Genomic DNA, 27,958 nt, shown 5'->3' on the forward strand with positions numbered 1-27,958 from the left:
CACCTCATCTGCCGATCGTAGGCCATCACTGCGGCCATGGCTGCGGCGGCTGCTTCCGGATCGTCCGGATTGTACGAGGGAAACTGCTGCTGGATCTGGGCCGCCGTCAGATGCTGAATGTGATGATGGTGTCCACCGAGCAGCGAATCGTACTGCTGATTAAGTGCCGCCGAGGTGATGTAGGACGCGTCTAGCAGGGAATTGTTGTTGTCATAGCCACCTCCGCCGCCTCCTCCTCCGCCACCACTTCCGGGGCCGCCAAAGTGGATGAGATTGTAGCTGCCAGCGCCAAACAGGAGCGACTCCGGGGGGCTTATCGATTGCGGTTTACTACTCTGGAAAAACGACACACGCACTTTGGAACGTTCGACTCTGTTGGGGAGCAAAAGCGGGAAAGAAGGTGGAAAACTGGGTTAGTGTGATGTTGGGTGAGCTAACAAAGAAATGGATCTAAAAGAGAACGGAATACGAGCTGCTAATCATTCAATTTCCTTATTCTCACCCAAGCACATAAGAGTGACTGGACTAAATTGCTGGCTAAATAAATATTTAAAGAGCATACCTATTTAGCAAGTTTCCTTGAGGTGCTGTAGAGAATGCAGTTTAGCTTAAGAATAAACTTCAATATGGAGATAAAAAAATGAAGACTCTCAGACTTGGAGTTCTGATAATTAACCTGAAGTGTACGATTTGACAGACAACTTTAGATTGTTCTAACAATGTATTTTGGAAAATTAAAGTTTATTAACTTTAAATCAAGTCTTCATGCCAAACACTGTCGAATGATTTTTCTATGTCTAGAAGAGCAATACCAGAAGAATAGCCTTCAGATTTGTTGGAAGGAATCAAATTTGTTACACCTAAAAGTTGATGAGTGGTCGAATGTCCATGGCGAAATCCGAACTGTACATTGGCAAACATTGAATTTTCGTTGATGTGGACCATTATTCTGTTCAAAAATTTTACTGATGGAGGTAAACAAGCTTTTTAGACGATAGCTAGAAGCTTCTGCAGGATTTTTGTCTGGTTTTAAAATTTGTTCAACCTCGGCATTTTTCAATTTGTCAGGAAAATATGTTAATTGAAAACATTTGTTAATATTATCAACTAAGAATGATAAGCTACTTTCTGGAAGTTTCTTGATGAGGATGTAAAAAGTCCACCATCGCCAGGGGCTTTCATATTTTTGATTTATTTTTAATAATAGTTTTCGCTTCTTCCGAATCAGTCTCCCAGGAGTTTTCGAAAACGTTCTCTTGATTGGGAATTCTTTCGAAACCCGGAGTAACTTTCCCCAAGAAATTGGTCCTGCTACTCCTCTGTGCAACGGTGGGCAAGCCAGGAAAAACAGAGTCCACAGAGTGCTTCCGGCTAACAGCAAGCCAGCCAGCCAGCCAGCGTAGCCCATTAACTTAGTTTTGCAGCTGCTTTGTTTGGTTTGGTGAGCACACGCGACGCGATGCGAGAATCGATTCTAGCTTGGCGCCTAAATGGCGACCACATGCAAGACAGCAGCAGTGTTAACGCTCAACACTGTGGTGCTGGACTTTATGGAACGGTATGGTAGGTAAGGTGATGACGAGCATCGCGTGCGATTGTGGTGCAAGTTCGCTAACGATGTGAATGCACGGTTTGTTTGGGTCGATTGTCTGGCACATGAGTATTCGTTTAGTTATCGGTTTAGTCTGTCTCAGCTGGAAGGAAATCGCATGCAAGTAAGAAGGTAATTGTGTACAATGTCTCAAACTGTGGAATGGTTTGATATTTGCTATAACGAAATTTCATCATGCATGATCGCTTCGAAGTTGCCCTCTGTGATTGACCAAAATAATCAAAATTGCTTAGAGATTCAATCAATTTGGATTGGCTTAGCAATGTGCACGTATCGAGAGCTCAATATTTAAAAGTCAATAACGGCACCTGCCACGCCGAACACGATCATCTGGGAAGGGAAGGAATGTTAGTTAGACAACCATTGTTACTAGAGACCGAATAAACCTCTGCATTTCCATAGTTGTCACGGAAAGGATATTTGGTTAGTAGGATGTGGTAACCCCAGTGACATTATTAGTTGAACTACAGTTTTTTTTGAGCTGAAATTCTGCTTTAGAGCGATTTTTTCAACTCTTATTCCACCAAAATGTTTGTTGGGAAGGATCTGGGAGTTACCTGTGATTGGTGATTCGATCCATGATACATTCACGCCATATCGGATTCTCGATATTACTCGTTTAAGGCCCAAGTCAGTGGAGGATCTGGAATCAACCGACAATTTGAAATTTATTGAATGAACATCTTTACCGAAATGAACTAATCACTACCACATGCGCAAGGGAATATTTCTCTACCGAAAAAAGTATTGTTATCCTCCACATGAGAATATGCGATAATATTATGAATGATTATCCACAATATTTAAAAATCTAACAGTACCACTTAGCTTTAAAAATAATAAACTTTTCGTTATTTATAATCCCTCTGTATAGCAATCCAAGTCACCATGCATGATATGGTTTATCATATAAAGAATGCACATATAGGATAATGCCACTTCATAATTGCATTACAAGGATTCAAATATCCCGTCAAAAATATTCAGTAAATAATTCTATTGCAAATTGCCAACGAATACAAAATTGATGCACGACCACAACAGTTCAATACCAACTTCCAGAGACAGAAAGATCTCGTTGTCCTCCGGGTATGAACTCCCACTATTAGCAATATTATCACAAGGGAGTAGATGTCAACAAAATATAAAAATATGTTTGCTAAAACCTGATAAAGAGGTGTTGTTATGTTCCATGTTTATTTGAAAATGATGAGTAAACTACCTATCTAACTGAAGCTTTTCTGAAATAAATTTGACTGCTCCAATTGCAATATTGAAATTATATGAAAATTTGCATGCCCACCCTAGCCGTTGAAGAAATGAACCGTTACTCTTTGAACGTGGCAAAGGATGGTATTACCATGGATGGTGGGTGCGCTCGTAAGACATGCAGTTGTTTGCCCCAAGATTATTTGGTTTTCTAATATGAAAGCATACATTTTTTTATATACCAATGAATTGCTGAGAAAATTTGCAATCTATTGGTGCTAATTATAAGGCTGAAAAATAAAATTCATAGCATACTTTTTCAATTTCCATTTCATGCGCAAATGATTTCCGCTGCAACAGCAGCGGGCCGTGGGAAGAAGGAATACGAAAAACCGACCAACAAGCGATAAATGAAATGTGTTCATCTAACTGTGAGTCATTTTGCTAATGATGTAGGATGGGTGATCTGTTGATATTGATATTGGTATCACGTGTTGATTACTTCGAGCCTCAAATTCTTGGATCAATTTTAATTTTATCTGCAAATTGTTCTGAACAAATCTTCTTAATTTTGTTGAACAAAATATATTGGGGGATTAGAGATTTCTAAATTTGTAAATAATACGTTATAAGTCATTTTTAATTTCAGAGCGGTCGGTTCTCAGCTTGCTCCTGGCGATCAACATGCTCGTGCTGTATGTATCAAGCGAGCGTGCTTGTGCGAAATGTACTAAGTATACGATGCAACTGATCTTGAATTAAATATTTCAAATTACAATTGGCATTGGAAATTCCAATTATATATTTATCTCAAGGCTTTCTAAGTGGGATGCTCGAAATTCATTGAAAATTTTCTAATTGTTTGTGACTGAGAACTTTGGACAGACAATTTGAATGTGATTATTGGGAATTTGCTGAATATTTTCCAATTACTGGTAGACACTGAAAAAGGCTGCAATATGAAAAGATGATTGCTTAAAAAGTCTTTGATAAAGTGTACAATATTTTGAAATACATCGAGTTGAAAACAACCAAAGCTATGACAAGAACACTATTTGTATGACATGTAGGTTTATTAAAATAAATCCTAATAATATTTGAGATTTTTATGGAATAATTTGAATATTTCCGAATACCTGATGACAAATGGGCATTTCAGACAAATATTTGAATGAGATGAGGAGCTTTTCCAAAATTTTGAGTAATACATTACATTCAAATGAAATAAGGGTTTCTAAAAATGCTCTCTCGAAACATTCGCATATTTTCGAATACCTGGGCATTTCAAAGATTCCGACAACTTTTTTTTTAATGAGATTAGGGTATAAGAATTTTTTTTTAATTTTAGAAGTTGCTGAGTATTTTTTCAGCAACTTAGAAATACTTGTGTTTTGTGGAATTCTTTAAATTATTTTGAATATTTGATGGCGATTGAGAATTTCTGACTTATATTTGAATAGGATTAGAATATTAGAAAATTTCTGAAAAAATAGAGTATCTCGTCAGTGATATTTGCATAAAAGGAATGTTTTTAAAGAAATTCTGAAGTATGCATGATTGAGATAAGTATTTTTTAATGCAATTTTAAATAAGACGTCTCAATATTATATGAATAAAATTAAATAAAATTTTTAAACAATATATGTTCCTTTTTTAAGAATTACCGCTGAATGTTTGACTGAGATGAGGATATTTTAAATGACTCCGGAATAATTCAGTTATTTATGAAAATTTTGAATATTTCTGAATATTCGATGTTACAGTAATACCTCCATGAGTCGATGTTCCATGACTCGATATCGACTCATGGAACCATACTAGAAACGAAATTTCATGGTTACTATGATGGTCCCTAGAAAATTACTGTTCCATGACTCGATATTTCCATGAGTCGATGGCCCCTTCAATATCGACTCATGGAGGTTTCACTGTATTTGAGAACTTCTGGCAAATATTTTAATGCGATGAGCATTTTGAACAATTTAAGTATAACAAAATATTTAAATGAAATGAGTTTCTCGTGAATAATATTCATATATGGTTTCTGAATGAAATTTTGATAAATGTATGGATAAGATGAGTATTTTTATTTCACTTCAATATTTAAAATATTATGGAGTTCTTTGGAAAAAATCCGAATTATCGATGGCAATATAAAATTTCTGACAAATATTTTAATGAGATGAGGATTTTTACGAAAATTCTGAGAAATATAAGAATGCGATAAGTATCTTGTAAACAACATTCGAATAAGACTGAATTTCTAAAATAAATACGGTATCATGCATGAATGATACGAGTGTTTTCTAAATAACTCTCGACTATTTGAATGCTCTCTGGAATCTTCCGCATATTTTCGAATATCTGCGAATTTCATAGATTCTGACAACTTTTTCAATAAGATAAGAATATAAGAAAATTTCTAATAATAGGAGATAAACATCTCGAAAGTAATATTTGCATATAAAGAAGTGTTTCAAAAGAAATTCTGACGAGAATGGGATAGATATTTTCTCAATATAATTTCAAATGATATGAGTGTCAGAAAATTTATTAATAATATATGAATAAGATGAGTATCTCATGAATGACAATTGAGTAATATGCTTTTTACAGGAATTCCGCTAAATGTATGACTAAGATGAGTAATTTTTTAATCACTCCGGAATACTCGAATTATCGATGCCATCATGCCAATCGGGAATTTCTGACAAATATTTTAATGAGAAGAGGATTTCAAAATATTTCTGAAAAATATATAAATGTGATGGGAATTTGAAAATGATATTAAAATTATAGAAAGGTTTCTTAAAGAAATTCTGAGAAATGTGTAAATGCGCTGAGTATTTTTTCAGTAACTTCTAAATTCTTGAGTGTTTTGTGGAACTCTTCAAATTATTCTGAATACTTGATGGTGATTGAGAATTTCTGGCATATATTTGAATAGAATATTAGACCATTTCTGAAAAAAGTTGGAGTATCTCTTCAGCGATATTTGCATAAAAGGAGTGTTTTAAAAGAAATTTTTGAAGAAAGCATGAATGAGATAAGTAGAGTATTTTTATAAATCAATTCTAAATAAGACGAGGATACTAGAAAATATCCATATAATAAATGAATAAAATGAACATCTCGTGAATGATATTCAAACAATATAAGTGTAAAATAACTTCCGCTGAATGTGTGACTGAAATGAGAATCTTTAAATTGACTCCGCAATATTTTAGTAATTTATGAAAACTTTGAATATTTCCGAATACTCGATGCCTATTTAGTACTTCTGATAAATATTTTAATAAGATGAGGATTCCAGATAATTTCAGAAAAAAATATATGAGTGAAATTTCTCGTGAATGTTATTTATATACGATAAGGGTTTCTTGATGAAATTCTTATGAATGTATGAATGAGATGAGTATTTTTAATTGACTGTAATATTTGAAATGTAATGAAATTTGTTGAAAAATCCGGTATTGATAGCAATTGAGAATTTCTTACAAGCATTTGAATAAGATGAGGATTCCAAAATATATCTGAATAACATATAAATGAAATGCGTGTCTTGTTATTTGAATTACATAATTGTTTCCTAAAGAAATCCTGAAAAATACATGAATGAGATAAGAATTTTATCAATGACTCTGGAATACTTGAGTGTTTTATGAAATTCTTTCAAATGTTTCGAGTACTTGATGCCAATTGAGAAATTCTGACATATGCTTGAATGATTTTAGGATATTATAAAATTTCTATTTTATGCATATAAAAAGTGTTTGACAAGAAGTTTTGAAGAATGCATGCATGAGATAAGTATTTTTGTTTCATTCAATTTAAAAAAAAATCTAGAAATGTATTGATACAATAATAAAATTAATATCTCGTGAATGATATTCAAACAATATAAATACTTTTTTTAGAATTTCCGCTAAATATGACTGGGACGAGAATCTTTTAAATGACTCCGAAATATTTCAGTTATTCATGAAAACTTTGAATATTTCTAAATTTTTGATGCCAATTGAGAACTTCTGGCAAATATTTTAATGAGATGAGGATTCTAGAAATTTTTAGAATACAAGATATATAAATGAGATCAGTTTCTCGTGAATGATATTTATATACAATAAGGGTTTCTGAATGAAATTTTAAATTGTCTTAAATATTTTAAATGTTCTGGAATTCTTTAAAAAAATTAGAATTCCAAATGGCAATTGAAAATTTCTGACAAATATATGATTGAGAAATGTAATAATAAGATGAGTATTTCGTAAATTGCATTTGAATAAGATAGAATTTCTGAATTAAATACGAAAGAAAATATTCTAAATAACTCTTGAATATTGCAATGCTCTCTGGAATCTTTCACATATTTTTGAATACCTGGGCATCCTGGGTTTTTGAAATCAGTTTTTGAAAATTTTCTGAATAAGACTATGATATTAGATGATTTCTGAAAAATAGGAGATAAGCATTTCGTAAGTAATATTTGCATACCGCAAGTGTTTTTTAAGGAAATTCTAAAGAATGTATGAATTAGAAAAATATTTTTTTAGTTTAAATTAAATTGAACCGAGGATACTAGAAAGTCTCTTTTTATTATATGTATATGATAAAAATCTCGTAAATGCCATTGAACAATATAAGTGGTTTTTAAAGAATTTCCGCTAAAATATATGACTGGGATGAGAATCTTTAAAATGACTCCGGAATATTTGAGTAATTTATTAAATGCTTTGAGTATTTCCGAATACTCGATGCTAATTGAGGACTTCTGACAAATATTTTATAAGATGAGGATTCAAGAAAATTTTAGAAAGAAAAAAAATGAGTTGAGTATCTCGTGAATGATATTCATATACGACAGGTTTATCTGGTTGAAATACTAATGAATGTATGAATGATTTAAGTATTTTTAAATTACTTTAATATAAGAAACATTATGGAATTCTTTGAAAAATCCTAATTATCGATAGCAATTGAAAATTTCTGACAACTATTTGAATGAGATAAGGATTCCAAAATATTTCTTATATATAAAAAAATGAGACAGAGACGAGCCTACCAACGACTGAAAGCCTTTTTAATAAAGATAGATAATGAAAGTAGAAATGAGGTTTCCACCTTATAAGTTATATTTGAATTATATAATGATTTCTCATATAAATTCTGAAAATTGTATGAATTATGAGTGTTTTTCCTATAAAGACCAAGCTGAGGGTCGTGGGTTCGAATCCCACCGGTCGAGGATCTTTTCGGGTTGGAAATTTTCTCGACTTCCCAGGGCATAGAGTATCTTCGTACCTGCCACACGATATACGCATGCAAAAATGGTCATTGGCATAGTAAGCTCTCAGTTGATAACTGTGGAAGTGCTCATAAGAACACTAAGCTGAGAAGCAGGCTCTGTCCCAGTGGGGACGTAACGCCAGAAAAGAAGAAGATGAGTGTTTTTCATTGACTTCGGAATACTTGAGTGCTTAGTGCTATTCATTGAATTATTCTTTTTATTTGATGGCAATTGACAAATTCATGTTTTGAATAAGATTAGGATTTTAGAAAATATCTGAAAAAATTGGAGATAAGTGTGAGTGATATTTGCATAAAATAAGTGTTTTAAAACAAATTCTGCAGAATGCATGAATAGGACAATTTTTACCTTAATTCAATTTCAAATAATACGGGGATACTACAAAACATTTTAATAATATATTAATAAGATGAGTGAATGGCATTTAAATAACATAAATACTTTTTTTAAAGTAATTCCGCTGAACGTATAACTGAGATTAGTAATGATTCCGCAATATTTAAGTAAATTATGGAGTACTGTGAATATTTCCAAATACGCCTGACGCCAATTGAGAACTTCTGAAAAATATTTGAAAGAGATGAGGATGAAAGAAAATTTGAGAAAATTATTATTGAAATAAGTATCTCGTAAATGTCATTTGAAGGGTTTCTAAAAGAGAATAAGGTACCCCGGGGCAAGTGAGAATACGGGGTAAGTGGGACCTTCCGTCATAGCTCGTTTAGGAAAGTTTTTTCAAGGGGGTATTCTTCTAGAAAGTTGAAGATACATTAATAAGGAATGTATTCAGTACAAAATATATTGTTATTTTTATTACCATGTGCCCCTTGTAACACTTGTCAGCTCAGCGCCATTTTCAACTTGCATGATAAATTGTGACACGTTTCACGTTCTGCATTGGCTCGCAAAAAATAATTGTGTCATAAATCGAATTACCATCGGTAACTAACATTTTTAAGTATTATTATAAGTCGCTTACGATAAACATATATTTTATTTTCATTTCATATGAAAATTTCTATAGTCTAACTCACCCCAAAATATCTTAATACCCGGGGTAAGTGGGACACATCAAAACAAGCACCAGAATTAAAACTTTTCTTACACGTTTCAAACATTTTCTTAGAAAGTAGCATTCAAACATTCAAACGAATGATTTCTATCCAAAAAAAAATCAATCTTATGTTAAAAAATTGCTGAAAAGGGAGAAAAAATGACAATTTTTTATATTTTTTTTTTTTTTTGAAATGCGAATTTGAAATTGAGCGAAGATAGAAATAAAATTTAAAATACATCATGAGAAAGATTACTTTTATATATTTTTGAGCTTTATTTGCTATTTCTACCAAATTTAGTAGTTGCGGAAAACAATTCCATCCCATGAAGTGGTTTTCCGCCATGCATAAGAATAATAACAGATTATATTCAAGTATTCGTCAATTAAAGAAAATTTACTTGCTGCATTTCGATTGATAACTTATAAATGATATATTTTGAACATGTTTTTATTGCTTTACGCTTTTAGTGAGAAATTTTCAGTTAAAATTAAATGCGATGGGACATATTAATAAATGCAGGGTTTCTTCCTAAAACGTTACGTATTTTATGGTTGATCCCTTATGTACATCAAATATGTACTAAAAATAAAATATCTATAATTTAACAATTCCATCATTGCAACGGTTGACTTACTGATGTGGTTTTACGCACGAAACTGGGTGTGTCCCACTTGCCCCGTTTGTCGAGGAAACTGCGTCTAATAACTCATTGTACATCTTTCTTCTAAGGTTTTCACAATTTCGAAATTATTCGATCAAATTCATGCACAAACCAGCAAATATGTTCCCGAAATGTAATCGTGTTGTTGGATTTGTAAAATATTGACATTTGAAAACTATTCTGAACAATTTGTTTGAACTATCGTTTTTTTATGTCCCACTTGCCCCGCGGTACCTTATGACAAATGTATTTTTGTAATGTAATTTAGTACAATTTTTAGCAATTGAGACATTAGAACATATATTTGTATGAATAAGTATTGTCTTAACTCAATTTTATATAAAACGAGAACATATATTTGTATGAATAAGTATTGTCTTAACTCAATTTTATATAAAACGAGAACACAAGAAATAAATTTTCGATATATAGCCTAAAGTTTTCAGAATTTTTAAAAGTACTCCATAAAACACTCAAATATTCCGAAATCATTGAAAAATTATTCATCTCATACATACATTTTTCAGAACTTATTTAAGATACCTAAGACTTTAAGATACCATTATATATTGGATATACAGTATTGGGAATAAAAAAGTAAACAAATGCCAATTTTTAAAAATGGTCATGTTTGGAGGTATATAGCTCTATGCGTATTTATCAAAATGACATGAAATTCGATGGAGAACAAAAAATAGCGTGAATTTAGCATATTCATTGGATTTTGAGATTATTATACACATGCCCAAAAAATTTAGACGGATTGATATTGGAAATAAAAAAGTAAACAACAACAAGGTCTTAAAACTTAGGAATGAAAACAAATATGATTTTTTACCAAATTAGGTTTGTCATCCGGCACAGCCCTTACACAAAAAAAAAACTATGGGATGATTTTGTAATATATATATGTTTTAAGTTATTTAACATTGATGTTGTTTACTTTTTTATTTCCATTTTAAAACCGTCCGGAACTTTAAGACATGTGCATAAAAAATATTAAAATCCAACAAAAGTAGTAAATTCACTTTATGTTTAGTTCACCACCGCAATTTCATGCCATTCGGATCATTGCACACCGAACTACCGGCCTTCAAACATGACAATTGACGTCTTATTTAAAATTGAATTAAAAAAATACTTTATCTATTCTTCAGAATTTATTTTAAAACATTTCATTTATTCAAATATCAGTTATGCTCAATTGCGATCAATTTAAAGAATTCCACAAAACACTCAAGTATTTCGAAGTTACTGCAAATATAATCAGTGCATTTATATATTTCTCAGAATTTCTTCAAGAAACCTTTCTATAATTTTAATATCATTTACAGATTCCCATCACATTTATATATTTTTCAGAAATATTTTGAAATCCTCTTCTCACTAAAATATTTGTCAGAAATTCTCGATTGGCATGATGGCATCGATAATTCGTAACTGTTCAAAGTATTTCATAAATTATTCGAGTATTCCGGAGTGATTAAAAAATTACTCATCTTAGTCATACATTTAGCGGAATTCCTGTAAAAAGCATATTACTCAATTGTCATTCATGAGATACTCATCTTATTCATATATTATTAATAAATTTTCTGACACTCATATCATTTGAAATTATATTGAGAAAATATCTATCCCATTCTCGTCAGAATTTCTTTTGAAACACTTCTTTATATGCAAATATTACTTTCGAGATGTTTATCTCCTATTATTAGAAATTTTCTTATATTCTTATCTTATTGAAAAAGTTGTCAGAATCTTTGAAATTCGCAGATATTCGAAAATATGCGGAAGATTCCAGAGAGCATTCAAATAGTCGAGAGTTATTTAGAAAACACTCGTATCATTCATGCATGATACCGTATTTATTTTAGAAATTCAGTCTTATTCGAATATTGTTTACAAGATACTTATCGCATTCTTATATTTCTCAGAATTTTCGTAAAAATCCTCATCTCATTAAAATATTTGTCAGAAATTTTATATTGCCATCGATAATTCGGATTTTTTCCAAAGAACTCCATAATATTTTAAATATTGAAGTGAAATAAAAACACTCATCTTATCCATACATTTATCAAAATTTCATTCAGAAACCATATATGAATATTATTCACGAGAAACTCATTTCATTTAAATATTTTGTTATATTTCAATTTTTCAAAATCCTCATCGCATTGAATATTTGCCAGAAGTTCTCAAATAACATCGAATATTCAGAAATATTCAAAATATTCATAAAGAACTGAATTATTCCGGAGTCATTTAAAATATTCTCATCTCAGTCAAACATTCAGCGGTAATTCTTAAAAAAGGAACATATATTCTTTTATTTTATCCATATAATATTGAGACGTCTTATTTAAAATTGCACTAATAAATACTAATCTCAATCATGCATTCTTCAAAATTTCTTTAAAAACATTCCTTTTATGCAAATATCACTGACGAGATACTCTATTTTTTCAGAAATTTTCTAATATTCTAATCTCATTCAAATATAAGTCAGAAATTCTCAATCGCCATCATATATTCAGAATAATTTTAAGAATTCCACAAAACACAAGTATTTCTAAGTTGCTGAAAAAATACTCAGCAACTTCAATTATTAAAAAAAATCTTATACCCTAATCTTATTAAAAAAAAAGTTGTCGGAATCTTTGAAATGCCCAGGTAATCGAAAATATGCGAATGTTTCGAGAGAGCATTCAAATATTCGAGAGTTTATTAGATAACACTCATTTCGTTTATACATTGAACCGTTTTTTTTAGAAACCCTTATTTCATTTGAATGTAATGTATTACTCAAAATTTTGGAAAAGCTCCTCATCTCATTCAAATATTTGTCTGGAATGCCCATTTGTCATCAGGTATTCGGAAATATTCAAATTATTCCATAAAAATCTCAAATATTATTAGGATTTATTTTAAGAAACCTACATGTCATACAAATAGTGTTCTTGTCATAGCTTTGTTTGTTTTCAACTCGATGTATTTCAAAATATTGTACACTTTATCAAAGACTTTTTAAGCAATCATCTTTTCATATTGCAGCCTTTTTCAGTGTCTACCAGTAATTGGAAAATATTCAGCAAATTCCCAATAATCACATTCAAATTGTCTGTCCAAAGTTCTCAGCCACAAACAATTAGAAAATTTTCAATAAATTTCGAGCATCCCACTTAGAAAGCCTTGAGATAAATATATAATTGGAATTTCCAATGCCAATTGTATTTTGAAATATTTAATTCAAGATCAGTTGCATCGTATACTTAGTACATTTCGCACAAGCACGCTCGCTTGATACATACAGCACGAGCATGTTGATCGCCAGGAGCAAGCTGAGAACCGACCGCTCTGAAATTAAAAATGACTTATAACGTATTATTTACAAATTTAGAAATCTCTAATCCCCCAATATATTTTGTTCAACAAAATTAAGAAGATTTGTTCAGAACAATTTGCAGATAAAATTAAAATTGATCCAAGAATTTGAGGCTCGAAGTAATCAACACGTGATACCAATATCAATATCAACAGATCACCCATCCTACATCATTAGCAAAATGACTCACAGTTAGATGAACACATTTCATTTATCGCTTGTTGGTCGGTTTTTCGTATTCCTTCTTCCCACGGCCCGCTGCTGTTGCAGCGGAAATCATTTGCGCATGAAATGGAAATTGAAAAAGTATGCTATGAATTTTATTTTTCAGCCTTATAATTAGCACCAATAGATTGCAAATTCTCTCAGCAATTCATTGGTATATAAAAAAATGTATGCTTTCATATTAGAAAACCAACTAATCTTGGGGCAAACAACTGCATGTCTTACGAGCGCACCCACCATCCATGGTAATACCATCCTTTGCCACGTTCAAAGAGTAACGGTTCATTTCTTCAACGGCTAGGGTGGGCATGCGAATTTTCATATAATTTCAATATTGCAATTGGAGCAGTCAAATTTATTTCAGAAAAGCATCATTTAGATAGGTAGTTTACTCATCATTTTCAAATAAGCATGGAACATAACAACACCTCCTTATCAGGTTTTATCAAACATAATTTTATATATTGTTGACATATGTTCCCTCATGCAAATCATAATTAGTGTGGAAGCGTCAAATCAATTCTAACTCGCGCAAAAGTTTTATCAAGTTGTTGTATATTTCTTTCACTGCTGAACTGGGAATAAAAGTGCGAGATTGCTTCGAACCATAGTGGTGTCTTCAGATCATTTATTCTTTGGACTGCGATGAATAATCCCGCTGAAGTAACTGACTCGATTTGATGCCATCGCGCACTTTCATTAGCGTTCCCGCACTTGTAAAAACTTTTGCGATAGTCCAGTAGTGAAATAAGTATCATTATGAACTTTCACCATGAAATTGTACTTATCCAAGAAACAAAATATCTCTATCATCAAAACTCATCAACCACCAGAAAGTTTCCCATTAGCTGCAACGTGGATTACTCCTAGAATTCATTTTGCCCACTTGGATGAACTATGCCTGATTCATCGATCGTTGCATGGCTATCGTTGGCAATTTGATGGCTAATTTTATGAGAAAAATGATGATTTTTAAATCGCGTTTAAAAGACATTCCCGTATTCCTGCCTAATTTTTTTGGAAATATTTTTTTACAGGAATAATCCTTGAGGAAATATCTATCGATGGATGTTTTCCAATTTTCAAAATATGCCCCCAAACAGCTTCTATCAGATGAAATAGCAAGCAATGTCTTATATTTTCGGCATTTCATTTGCCACTCAAAAGACATTCCAGCTAAATCTAATAACTTTATGAACATGGTTTCTTCACAAGAAATAATCTCCATTTAATTTCGAAGAGACAAGTGAGTTTAGAATTTTGAAAAAAGTGGTCAAATTTGTTAAAATTGCGATCAAAGTAGCCCGCGCGCATTTCAGACGCGCCACTGACTTGGGCCTTAATGCATTGCATACCAAACGAGTGTGCTTCCGGTCCAATCGCTCGCTCTCACAGGAGCAAGTGACACAATCAACGGTTTGATCCGTTTCATATAAAACTTCATATAAAACTCGCAAAATTTTCTTTCTTCAATATACATGTAGCGGCTAGTAGCGACTGATTGCCTTGAAGATAGGAACTTAAGAGACCTCTTGCCTGGAAAAAGAGACCAAAATGGAACAAAAAGATACCGAAAAGAGACTAAACAGGAATCTAGCAAACAAGACAAAACCTAATACGAACCAGGAGATGAGAGTTTGATTGTTCATAGAGTCCGACCAGATATTTATCTACAGAGGCGCGTCCACGTTTGAAACCATGGGTAGGACAAACGTTGGCAAATATTTTGTACACAGTGAAGCTAGAAGATTAGCTCTAGACTGGAAATTGAAAGTGTCTATACTTGAGGGGCTCAAGCGCAAAAGGGTGTAAATTACATTTTGGTCGGTTTTTAGTTGAGTTGAGGAAATTCTAGAGAATGTTGTACTGTATACTGTTACCAAGCGTTCTAATGATATTTTCAGGTGTTTTTTCGCTCAACCCAAAAAAATTACATGATTTTCAGAAGCAGAAGTTTGTTTTTTAACTCCCATACAATTAGTACATAATGAAGCATTTCTGAAAATACTTTTAGGGGGCAGGATCCGTCATTAATTTCAGAATATTCAGAAGCAGTTTTTTTCGTGGAAAATAAAAAAAAAAAAGATACAGGAAAATGTGTTTACTGTATTCTATTCTTCAACCGGAACGCAGTGAACACATTTTCATCGAATAATATTTAGTTTTGAACAGAAAAAATGCTTTTGAAGTTTCGATGATGACGATGATTACGATGACGGAGCGTTGAACGTTAAAGTAGATTTTCTTCAAACAAGGTCATTGACACTCCTCTGCTTCTGACCCCTCATTTTCATACCAGTCGTTACCACAGGACTAAGTGAGCTTTACGTCTTTATAGGGCTGGTAGCGACTGATTGTCTTAAAAATAGGGAATTTAAGACCTCTTTCCAGAAAGGAGAGATTTAAAAGGAATCAAAAAGAGGCCGAAGAAAGACCAAACAGGAATCAAGAAAACAAAACGAAACCTAATATGAGCCAGAAGATAAGAGTTAGATTCTTTATAGCATCAAAGCAACTATTTCTCTACGGTTTAAGACTTTTGTTTGAGAATTCTTCGTGACATTACAACCAGTATTACTGAATGTGTTTTATTTTGTTCATGATTTTCTTTAGGAATTTCAGCAGAAACTTATTTAGGTAGGGTGCAGAATAGAGATGGGCAAAACATTTTATTTAAGTGATCGGTTCCTATCCGAATCACTCATTTTAGTGAACCGGATCTTTACAACGGTTCAGTGATTCAGCGGCTCGCAAAGCAAGAGCGAACTGAACCGAGCAAATGGAAAGAAAGAGCAGTTCCCTCCCTGTTGCGCGACATACGTCGTACCTTTCATATTTTTGCTCTCTTATTCTTCGTACATTCCTCCCCAGGAACTCACGATATACTCGGCCGATTTCCCCTACCCGAACCAAAAGGAAGAAGCAAAATGTGCTGTGCCATTCAAGTGAGCAATATTTTTCTCTATCTCTCATCTGCCTATATGCTAGTGGGCGGGGCGAATTAGTTGTTCTGCTGTGTTTGCTGAGAGTGCAGAGCTGGAGCAAACTGTGTTTGCATGTGTGCCGTGGCGCGCAAAGCAAGGCACGTGTCAAGCGTTATAATAAAACCGAGATCGAACGAAGGGAGAAGGGGGAACGAATCGATTCGTTCTTTTCCGGGTAACTTTTTGCCTGATCAGTGCTGATCAAATGAACCGAATCTCGCCATAAAAGAGCCACGGGTCACTCGTTCTTTTGAGTGATCCGGATCTTTTGAACGGCTCTGATTCTTTTTGCCCATCTCTAGTGCAGAACCACTTGGGCACTTCCATGAATCACTTTGGCATGGGGGGTTTTCCTCGACCGAATGGTCTGAAACTTTACAATACGAAGCACTTCAATACGTCACATATTGTAGCCAAATATGAGCTCGGTAGCTTTCAAAAAACCCCACTGCTGAAATGAATCAAAAGTGCCAAGAATAGGACCCGGCTCCCTATTTGCCCAAATGTTCAAATATTACTCCGGAAATTTCTAAAGGAGTTCATTTAATGATTATTTTCCAAGCACTTTCTCCACGAATTTTCCTAGGGCATTTCTCCTGAAATTTTGTTGGGGATACTTAAAAAATTCAACCATGATTTTCCAAAGGAGAACCACAAAAGTAGAATTTCTCCAATTATTATTTCAGAAATCATCTGAATTCCTCCACAAATTATTTGAGAAATGTTCCCAGAAAATCCTAGCTCCTCCAAATATCTTATCCAGTGATTCATCCATCGATTTTCTTTGGCATCCTCCAAAATTCCCGGCCGAAACGTCTTCTTAAATTCAAACAATATCTTCCCCAGAAATTTCTCCAAAGACACCTTCAGCAATTGCTCCGTAGATTTCTACAGAAATTCTTCCAGTAATTCTTTTTTATAAGTTTATATCAGAAATTCTTCCAAAAATGTTTCCAGGGAAATGCAAAGGATTCTGAGGTATTTGAAAAAACATAGAATAACCTCTGATAAAACATTGGTAAGTTTTAAAGTCATCTTCAATGAACAAGGATCTCTGAAATAACACCTGGGTTCCTGAGGAAGTTTGAGATGATTTTTTTAAATAACTTGCTAATCGAAAAAATCAATTGAATCTCAGGGAAGAGTTTCGCACTGCTTTCTAAAGAAATTTCTATAACAATATTAGAAAGAATCTCTGTAGAAATTTATGGAATTATTGAACCGAATTTTGAATTTCTGGGCGAAAACGTGCATAAATTCTTGAAGGAATCCACATGAATAGGCGGAGGAATTCTTGCAGGGTTTCTTAAAAAAAATCTTGAGCTATTTTTTTCGAACACTCTAGAATAAACCTCTGAGGATTTTTCTCAGAAGAAATTCTATAAAAATCTTTGGAAGATCTCCTAGAATAACAACTGGAGAATTCAGTTGAAGGATAAGTGGACAAAATAAAATTATACCTGATGAAAGTACTAGACGTAGTAGCTTTGGAGTTCTCAAGGATTACCTGGAGCTACTTCTGGAGAAATCTGTAGGATTTCTGGAGATATCCCTTTAGAAGACCCTGAAAGTATTCTAAATAAAATCACTATGCTAATTCCTGAAGTTTTTACTCGTGGAATCTGAGTCGACATTCTTGTAGAGCCAATTGAACCCGTTATGGTTTCTGAAGGTTTCTTTGCAGCTTGTACAATTTTGCATAAGAATCAAATGCAAGCAGAATAAGTCAAAGAGAGATTGAAGAAACCATTTCGAAGAAAATTGATACTTTAGAGGCCTTGGATCAAAAATAGAGACTTTTAATAGACTTGCATAAGGATAGAGATCAAGTCTTCGAAAAAATCTACTAGCAGTTATCCTTTCCAGCTATCCGCACCTACTAGCAATATCCTTTATAAATCAATATAATTGAACAAATTTGACTAAAGTACACTAAACTGACCAAATGTTTCATCGCACAGAAACTCCATCATATATTTTGCTGGAATTCTACAATTCTGCAAAAAAAAATCAAAAACTCGTCATAATGTACTCTGAACATTTTATGCATATACAAGATTGTAGATATTTTCAAGAAACCATTCATTGATTCATTCAGAAATGTCATATAGGATTGCTCCATTTGTTTTTCTAACGGTTCTAAACGGTTTTTCAGGGGACCATCAGGAATTCCTCCAAAAGTTTTTGAGACATTTTCCAAAAAATAACTGTTTATAACTTCAAAATTCAACCAATAATTTCGCCAGAGATACCTCCATATTTTTTTTTTGTTTCTTAGTTCTATAAAACTGCCTTTCAGGATTCTTCAAACACTTCAACTAGAAGTTCACTAAGGAATTCATCAGGAATACCTCCAGAGATTTCTCATAAGAGTACTTCAGGAATGCTTCTAGTTATTGTTTGAGATAGTTCAAAGATTTCCTCAAGGCGTTCTTTTAGGAGTTCTTCAAAAAAAAATTTCGAGGAAAATGCTAAGAATTATTTACGACGAGTTCCTTGATAAATCACTAGTTGAAGGAATTTCTGACTTGCAGTCAGTTTCTATTGGACAGTAGAAAAAAAAACACTGTTTGAATTGAGAAAATTTCTATAAAAAAAACTGAGAGACCTGATGATGAATGTCAGGTCGAATTTATTGAGGAAAACCTGGAATAACTCTCGAAGGAATCTATATGAATAGGCGGAGAAATTCTTGCGGGATTTCTTGAAACAAATCTATTAATTGATTTCTAAAAAAAACTCTAGGATTAATCTTTTTGAATTTTCTCTGCAAAAATCCAGTAGGACTCTTTGTAGGACTTAGGATCTTCTGAAGTAACAGCTAGGAATTCGGTCGAAGATTAGTGGAAAAATATCTGATGGAAATCCTTGGACAGTTCTTCAAAAAACAAATCGTAGTAGTTGCGTTGGAATACTCAAGGATTTCCTGGAGCATATTCTGAAAAATTCCTCTGAGCATCCTTTGAAAAATCGCTGAAAATATGTCTGAGACAATTGGTAGGTGAATCTCTAGTAGCATTTCTGACGAGATTCCTGTGAGAGTCCCTAAAATTATTCCAGAGCTTTATGGAGACATCAATAGGATAGAGACTTTTTAGAGATTGGAATTGAAATAGAAACCAGGTCTCCAAAAAGTAGGGTGCGGCTTATTTTTCCTTATTTTTCGAAAGTTCTCAAAACCAAAATTTCGTGTACTTTTCTGAATTCATGTGAGTGGAAAAAAAAACTCACAGGTTGAGCCAAAAATATTAAGATTGACAAGTGGCGCAAGTGACTTGAAGGTGAAGTTTCAAGCTATATAATATGACATTCAGTGAAGTCCCCATAACTTTCTTATATTCTAAAAGAAATTAACTTTTTAGCACTTTTTCTTTTTAAAACTATATTTAAATGTTTGCAGAAAATCCAATTTGTTAAAAAATAGTCCTAAAGTAGTTTTCTACCAATTTTTCGTTTTACTGAAAAATTCAACTTTTTTTTGACCATATCTTAATGAATACTCAACCGATTTCGAATCTTTTCATATGTTTTTGAAGCGAATTTAGTTGTTTTGAAATTGTGTATACAACACATTTAATAACAAAAAATGTTTTGACTTAATTATTAACAAAAAAAAAGTACTGGAAAACAATAATATTTAGTGAATAATACCTTATATTTCAGCTCTTTTTCCTAGTTAAACGGTAATTTTAAGTAGAAACTGTGTACCGTAAATTCGGGTAAAAATGATCACCGTGTCACATGATTTTATTTCTTGCTGATGGTGCACAAATAGCAATGTAACCTTCAGTGAATGAACTTTGATTGCTGTAATCATTGTCCAATTGTATGTTGTGAAGTTTTTTGCGTTGAAGAATGTTCATTTTTATGAAAATAATGTAAAATTTCAGAGTCATGTGCGGTATGGTTTTGAGAAGCATCCATAAACTCCTAGTTCTAGACAAGGATTTGAACGTGGTATCAACCTCAAAGTTCGTGAGGATACTGAACATATATCCTCAAACCTGATGTTATCATCAAAACTTGTACCAATTAGCTCATTTGGTTGAAATAATTGAATTCCTGGAAGACATAAGGAAATTCCTTTGTAAATTGCCTACTTTTAGGCGTTTTCCGGGTCGTTCTTGCAAAATAATACAGTCGCCTCTCCATAACTCGATATTCAAGGGACCATCGACTTATAGAATTATCGAGTTATAGAATGTACCGAAACAAAAAATCACAAAATCGAAGGAACAAATTTCTGTGTTTCTAATTCATAAATGATCACCTCTGTAAGAAAGTAATATTATTTTGTTGATTGTACTCTACAAACTTTTATTTAAAAACTTTTTTCGAAATGCTCAAAAAATCACATTATTTTGACCGACAATATTTTTTTTTATTTTCATGTTTTTCAACTTGTATTACAACTTGCAAGTATTTTTTCATTTCCAAACAAGAGTTAGATCACGTTTCCCCAAATAAAAAATATTTTGAAATTGATATCGAGCTATAGAGAGAAATTTTCCATTCACGTGACATCGACTAGTGGAGACAGAGGCGCGGCCACGTTCAAAACCATGGGTAGGACAAAGGTTCTCAAATATTTTGTGCATTTTTAACCCTGGACTAGAAATTGAAAGTTACTATATTTAGGGGCTCTCCAGGAATATCATCAGAAATTTATTCAAGTGTTTGCCCAAATGTTCAGATAGAAATTTCTAAAGGAGTTCATTTAGTGATTATTTCCAAAGGAATTTCTTCAAGACTTTTTAAGGATACCTCAAATTCAACCTGAATTTTCCCAAGGAAAACCACAGAAATGGAATTCCTTCAAAGATTGTTTCTGAAACCATCTGAATTCCGTCAAAAATTTTTTGAGAAATTTTTCCCTGGGACATTTTCTAAGGCTCCCGGCCAAAAAATCCTCTAAAATTCAATCAACAATTTCTCCAGAAAATTCTAGGCATTTTCTTTAAAATTGTCTATCAGGATTTATAAAAAAAAAACAAAGACAAAATAAAAAGATTTTAACGAGGGATTTCTCTAAAGATACCTTCAGCAATTGATCCAAAGTTTCCTTCTAAGATTTTTACAGAGATTCTCAAGATGTTCGTTGAGATTTTCTCAAATATGTCTCAAGTAAAAAGAAAATCCGAAATTCTTCCAGGAATGTCTCCAGGGAAATGCCAAGAATTTTTTCTCAAAAATAAATCCGTAAGGTATTTCCAAAGAAAATTCAAGAGTACCCGTTAATAAAACTGGGGTAAATTTTAAAGTCGCTCTTTTGAGGAAGTTTTTAAAAAAAATCCTTGATAATTTGCAAAGATAACTAAAATAATCAATCGAATTTCTGGATTGTATTCCGCATAATTTCTGAAGAAATTTTTCAAAAAACATTGGAAAAAATCTCTATAAAATTTGTGTCGGAATGATCGGAGCATTTACTGTAAAAAAAACTGTAGTATAAACTGGTGGTGATAAATTTTTGAAGATTGCATGAGAATTTTTTGAGATACTTTTTAAGTAATGTTATGTAAAACTGCAGGAGTCATACTTGGATGAAATGCTGAAAAAATCCCTTGAAACAATAGATTTGTCCGAAGAATCCCTCAAGGAATTTTGGATTTATGGGAGGATGGATTCTTGATGGAATCAACATAAACATTTGAAGAAATTGTCAAAAAAACTCTTAAGCTATTTTATCTGAACACTCTGGAATAAACCTTTGTGAATATCCTCGGAAGAAATTTTGTAGAAGTTTTTTAAAAATCTCTATGAGTAACAACTGGAAAATTTGGTTTAAGGAGTTGTGAAAAATATCTGGAGGAAATTCTAAGATAGTTTGGAAAACAAATTTTAAATGAGGAAATTCCTGAAAGTAGTAGCTTTGGATTTTTCAAAGATTTTTGGAGCGAATTTAGTAGAAATACGTCTAAGCATCCTTTAAAGTATCGCTGGAAGAGTTAATGGGAGAATTGGTAGAAAAACATTTGCAAGAATTTCTTTAAAAAAAACCCTGTAGGAGAAAGTATTTCAAATAAAATCACTATGATAATTCCTGAAGCTTTTCCTCGAAGAATCTAAGGAAAATTTCTTGAAGAGGCTCTTGAACCCATTATATTCTCTTAAAGTTCATTTGGAGCTTGTACAATTATGCATCAGGACCCAATACAAGCAGAATAAGGAAAAAAAATGCTTTTTTGACTAAAAAAATTAAAAATACAAACTTTTAAGAAACTTGCTTAGAAATAGAGACCAAGTCTCTGTAAATAAACCTACCGTAAAATGGGGTATCTTTGATAATGCGGGTAACTTTGATAGTGCGTAACCCACCACATACTAAACGAAATATCATTATTTCTGTTAATCGGTTAAGCAAAACGAATGCAAAACTGAAGAATATTAGTATGACTCTTCATGTAAGAGCTTTTTTCATTTGAATCGAGAACATTTGAGGCTTTTTATACGGATTTTAAAAATTGACACAATTTTAGCATTTTCGAAACGCTTACAAACAATCTGTTCCACGATCACTATTTTATGTAGTTTTGAATAGTTGGCCACTTATCTTTGACAGCCTAGTTATCATAGAACTTGAATACAGTCACAAATGTCTTAGCGAAAAGCATTTTTACAAACTGGGACCATTTTTGTAAACCAAGTCAGAAATTTCCATATAACGTTAAACGCCTAGAGGTATGCAATGCCCTACAAATGTTCGTTATTCATTCAATTTTGTTCGATTCATACTCCATTATCAAAGTTACCCCAAAGCAAAAAACCGACTTTCGATTATATGGAAAATTATATATCCATTCAGAATAAATCTTTTGGCAATCTATCAACTGCAATCGATAGCTAGGATGCCAGTACTTGTTTTAAAAATATAAATTGTAATTCTTTAAAACAGCATGCATAAATATTAAAGTTTTCTTCGAAAAAACTATCAAAGTTACCCCGTTTTACGGTACTACAAATCCTGTCGTTTGTATCTTTCATTGAATCAAGTTTTGTTATCATTCATATCGAAAAATATGTATATCCTTTTTATGACAATTTTATTAAACAAATTTGACAAAAACAGACCAAAAAGCTTGTAAAGGCAACCAGTGAGGTTGTTCTAATTTCCTCATATATTTTTAGATAACAAATGGTTGAACAGCAAACATTCTGTGAATTTGTGTTGTTATTTTTTCTTTGCACTGAAGTTTTTTTTGTTGAATCGTGGGTAGGACAATCCTTTGACTGACCTACTCAGGTGTTTTTGTGCGTAGTACATGTCCTACCTGTCCTACCCACTTCCCGCGCCACTGAGTGGAGATATCGAGTTATAGAAATTTCGACTTATGGAGAGCACGATATGTGGAAAGTTGAAGGGACCGAAAAATCCATCGACTTATAGAGTATATCGAGTTATAGAACATCGAGTTGTGGAGAGTCGACTGTAATTCATTATTCCTATTAATATTGTATTGTTAAGAATATTTGGATTCAGAGAGCTCAAACTCAGTATGTAGAGATGTTTAAAAAACTAATAATAATCGCATTGACAAGTGATCAATTTCACCCCGAAATGGGATTCCACAATTATTTTATTTTAGAGATGATTTTAGCACTAAAATTGAATTTGTTAGAAAATTTCGGTACATGAGTCAATGAGGCTCACCGTCGTACTTGTTTTCCTGCATTCAGTTGTTTGACATTGTCAACATTGTAGAAAAGAGACAAGAAAAACCGAAATTTCGGTATTCCCGTTTGTTTAACCTTCAGATGCTTTATAAACTTCAGCTTAATGGTAAAAATGTAATTTCCGGCGAAAAAAAATTAAAAAGTGCGAAGAATTTTATTGCCTTTTTTATTGAAAAATTATGTGTTCAGCAGTTTTTGTTAAATAATTAGGTCAAAACATTTTTAAATTAAATGTGTCGTATACACGATTTAAAAAAGTTATGTTAAACAAAGAATATTGAGAGAAAACTACTTTTAATCAAGACTAGTTTTGATTTTAGACAAATTTGATGTACTACAAACTTTTCGTAAATTTAGTGTTTTAGAATGATGCTAAAAACTTGTAAATTGGTTTGGAAATAACTAAGTTATGAAGACTTCACTGAATGTCATATTTAATAACTTTTAAATCCACCTTCACCTCTAAATCTTAATATTTTTGACTCGAGCTTTGAGGTTTCTCTTTTAATGTGATTTGAATTCAGAAAAGCACACGAGTTTTTGTTTTAGAGAACTTTAAAACAAATAAAAAAACAACAAAAGGAAGAATGAGATCTGATTTTTAATCTAGGATTGTCAGGTAATGTATAAATTATTCCCAATAGTTTTCAATGTGAAAATTTCGATTGCATCCGATTCAGTGCTGTAAACATTCGACATTTTTCGCAACGTTCGTTAAAAAGACACTACACGTTAATGCTTTCAGTGAGCTATTTGCCCTTTGAAGGAAGCACCACACTAGACAACGGACTAGCATGCAACGCCCAGTGGCACAGTCGGAAAACATTTCTTTCGAAAAGTTTTTCAGCCTGAAGCGGGAATCGAACCCACACTCCGTAGCACGATGCGGCTAAATGCCTCGGTGACACTAACCGCACGGCTACGAAGCCCACTCCCACTTCCCGTTCGCTTCCAACAGTCATAGAATTTCTCTACACTCATCCGCTACCGTCACCTCTCACACACAGCACGAGCGGTAGAATGAACATCGAGAAACACATAAAAAAGTCAATTGAATGCAGGGATGGGAAATGTACTGTAGCAAACATTTACCACCTCGACATTCGCATTTTTCTACACGACCATCAAAATCCAAAGCAAACCATGACCGTTCAAAAAAAAAAAAAAAAAAATGTCATGGCTTTTAAAAACTGTAATCTTCTTCTTCGCAACGTTTTTTCAAACCCGAATGCGAAATGACCCGAGCCCAGTGGTGACACGATTTTTCCGGTTTTCGGGGTTTTGCATTTTTGCTCGATAAAGGCAGCATGAAATTGTACTTGTTTATATGTATCGCAACGGAATGATTGTGCTCTTGCTGTTAGCGCTAATAGATTTCAATTAGTTGAAAACACAAGCGACATATTAGCGATTGAATTATTTAACATTTTTTCAATCATTCACCTCGAGATGGCTGCCCGAAAACGGTCATAGTGGAGAGACAAAAACAGTCAAGCAGTGTGTGAACCGTTGGCAGCGCAACGCTGCTGCTTTGTGTTTTGGTTGACTGGCAGAATCGATGAACTGTGGCAAATTGTGATCACAGTTCCCAAGCCTGATTGAATGTCGTCTGACACGATGACATTTGAATAAATCATAAGTTTTACATAGAGTTCGGACATATGAATAGTTTGATCTTGTTATGTTGAATGTGACACACATACAGCGCCTATTACGAAAAATGATAGAAATAAACAAAACCGCAACATTTCTTAGCGACGCGATCGTGATCAGAGGCATTCAATTGACATTTTTCTTTCCGACATTCGTTTGATCGCTCGTGTTTTGAACTATTAAGGCTAAGTAGCCCGTCATTAGTTTTGGCAACAATGATGATTTTTCTGCTGGCATTTCAAAGCGATAAAACTCAGCCATGATAGTTTATATTGACTTGAAAAAGTATCACTGTACGCGCTAACATGCATAAAGTATGCTGATACTTTTTCAGGTGTGTCAGTGCAAAACCAACGCATTTTCTTTGATTCGAAATCGTGAGATGAATTAGCAACAATCATCAACGACGCGAACGAATTTCAATGACGGCCTACTTCGCCTTAAGGGAAGCACTTCCGAGTATTGGAGAAAACGTGTCGACTACCGTGATTGCTAACATGGAAAGCGTATGTAGCTTGCTGCTATGATATAATCTTGTAAGAACAAATTATCTTAACCTCATAAACTAAGAATCTTCGTCAGCTTCTTTTCCATCTACTACGAGTGACCAATTAGTGACCAGAATGGATGGATTTCTATAAATGGGCTCATTTACGTCTGATAATTATTAAATGAAATGGTCAGTACCACACGTTTCGAGCTAACTGGTATTGAATGAAAGTGGTTTCACCATTTATATTGAAATCACGTTCAAACCCTAAACATAAAAGTTGGAATACAGTTTGCTCATTACATACAAGTCTCCATGCCTCCTATTACCACTCAGCACTCCACTTACACTTCCATTGCTTCGTCGGCACCATAAACCGTCCCACACACGTAATCACTTGTAGGTACACACTTGTTGTAGCCGCGCGGTTAATTAATCTGTCGTCGATCTCTCCGAAACTGAATCACCGCCACGTGTTCACGCTCTGTTTACAAAACAAAGCCAACCGGCCGGCGCGACTTGACGATCGGAACTAAAGGCAACTACAGATTGCGCCGGGGTAAGTTACAGTACAAAACCTATCACCAATCTATACGTAAATGCGATGGAAGCGGATCACGATCGGATCTAGAACTCAACTGGAGACTGCGAAAAAATCCGACAATGCGAATTCTATGCATGCGGCCAGTCACTCGTAGTTTCCCACTGTTCTGTCCATGTTCGCATAGTTGACGCAAGCGTCAATATGATCAAAATACATTTTTTTTTCTTTTGCAATGTATTCTTTACCTAATAACACACTCGTAGGACTTGCGAACAGCACTTAATTGTTCGAAAATGTTTGAATAATAACTGGAAAAGGATTGACATGGATTGACGAACAAACATACGTTTTGTTAAGCTTTTGTTCGGATAGTTTGACGTACAAACCAGGTTGCTATGATAGTTATCTGGTGCTTACGTCAGTTCATACATATACTCGTTAATCAAACTTACTGTTTGGTCGCATAAAAACGCATTTTTCCAGCAAAGATAGTGCTGGTGGTTACGTCGACTATGCGAACATGACCAGTTTTATTGTTTACTACTAATTGATTCCAATATTTAGCGCGAAATCCTAACACGTACGGCATCACGCTGGAACACTGCTGCCATGATGATGTTGATGCTCGCCAGACGGCGGAAAATTGGTAAAATAAACAGAACGTCCGAAAAGTTTTGCCGACCGAAGATTTGTTTTGAGAGGTATAATTTGTCAAATCCCACGCCCCAAGAAAAGCGTTAAAAACTTTTCGGTGTAAATACAACCGACCGACGGAACCAATTTTTGGCGGAATTTGCGATTGTGATAATCTGCTTTAGGACAACGATGAGATCACCGCACGGTGTGTAGCGATCAATACACGAGCCCGTTCACGACTCCGCCATAAGAGTCATTTAGCTATAATCTTATCAGACGAAGCCTCGAACGGGCAACACCGGTTTGAAAAAAAGTAATGAATTCCAGCCATCGACCGAACAGAGTACCGAGAGCATGTACTGCCTGCTCATAAAAATTAAATCAAATTAACCAGTGTGACTCCGGCAGGCATAAGCACTAGGGTGCGGCTTATTTTTCAAAAGTTCTCAATTCCAAAAGTTCGTGTGCTCTTCTAAAATTAAGATCATATAAAAAGACAAACCTCAAAGTTTGAGC

The 27,958-nt window shown here is 33.5% G+C and overlaps 1 protein-coding gene across 2 annotated transcripts in view; it reads right to left on the reverse strand.

Annotated features, from left to right (window-relative positions):
• LOC5578392 overlaps positions 1 to 26,801 on the reverse strand; it is a 100,075-nt gene extending 73,274 nt beyond the window's left edge. The window contains exons 1-2 of one of the 2 annotated variants that reach the window (XM_021838338.1): positions 26,611 to 26,801; positions 4 to 372 (exon numbers count right to left, since the gene is read on the reverse strand). In XM_021838338.1, the coding sequence (XP_021694030.1) occupies positions 4 to 372; positions 26,611 to 26,618 (377 nt within the window). In that variant the 5' untranslated portion in view covers positions 26,619 to 26,801. Of the gene's footprint in view, positions 1 to 3; positions 373 to 2,169; positions 2,256 to 26,610 lie in introns of those variants that run through there. The other variant, XM_021838331.1, reaches the window with a different exon arrangement.
• Positions 26,802 to 27,958: the final 1,157 nt, after the last annotated feature.

This window comes from Aedes aegypti, chromosome 1, assembly GCF_002204515.2.
Source record: "Aedes aegypti strain LVP_AGWG chromosome 1, AaegL5.0 Primary Assembly, whole genome shotgun sequence".
Taxonomy (NCBI): domain Eukaryota; kingdom Metazoa; phylum Arthropoda; class Insecta; order Diptera; family Culicidae; genus Aedes; species Aedes aegypti.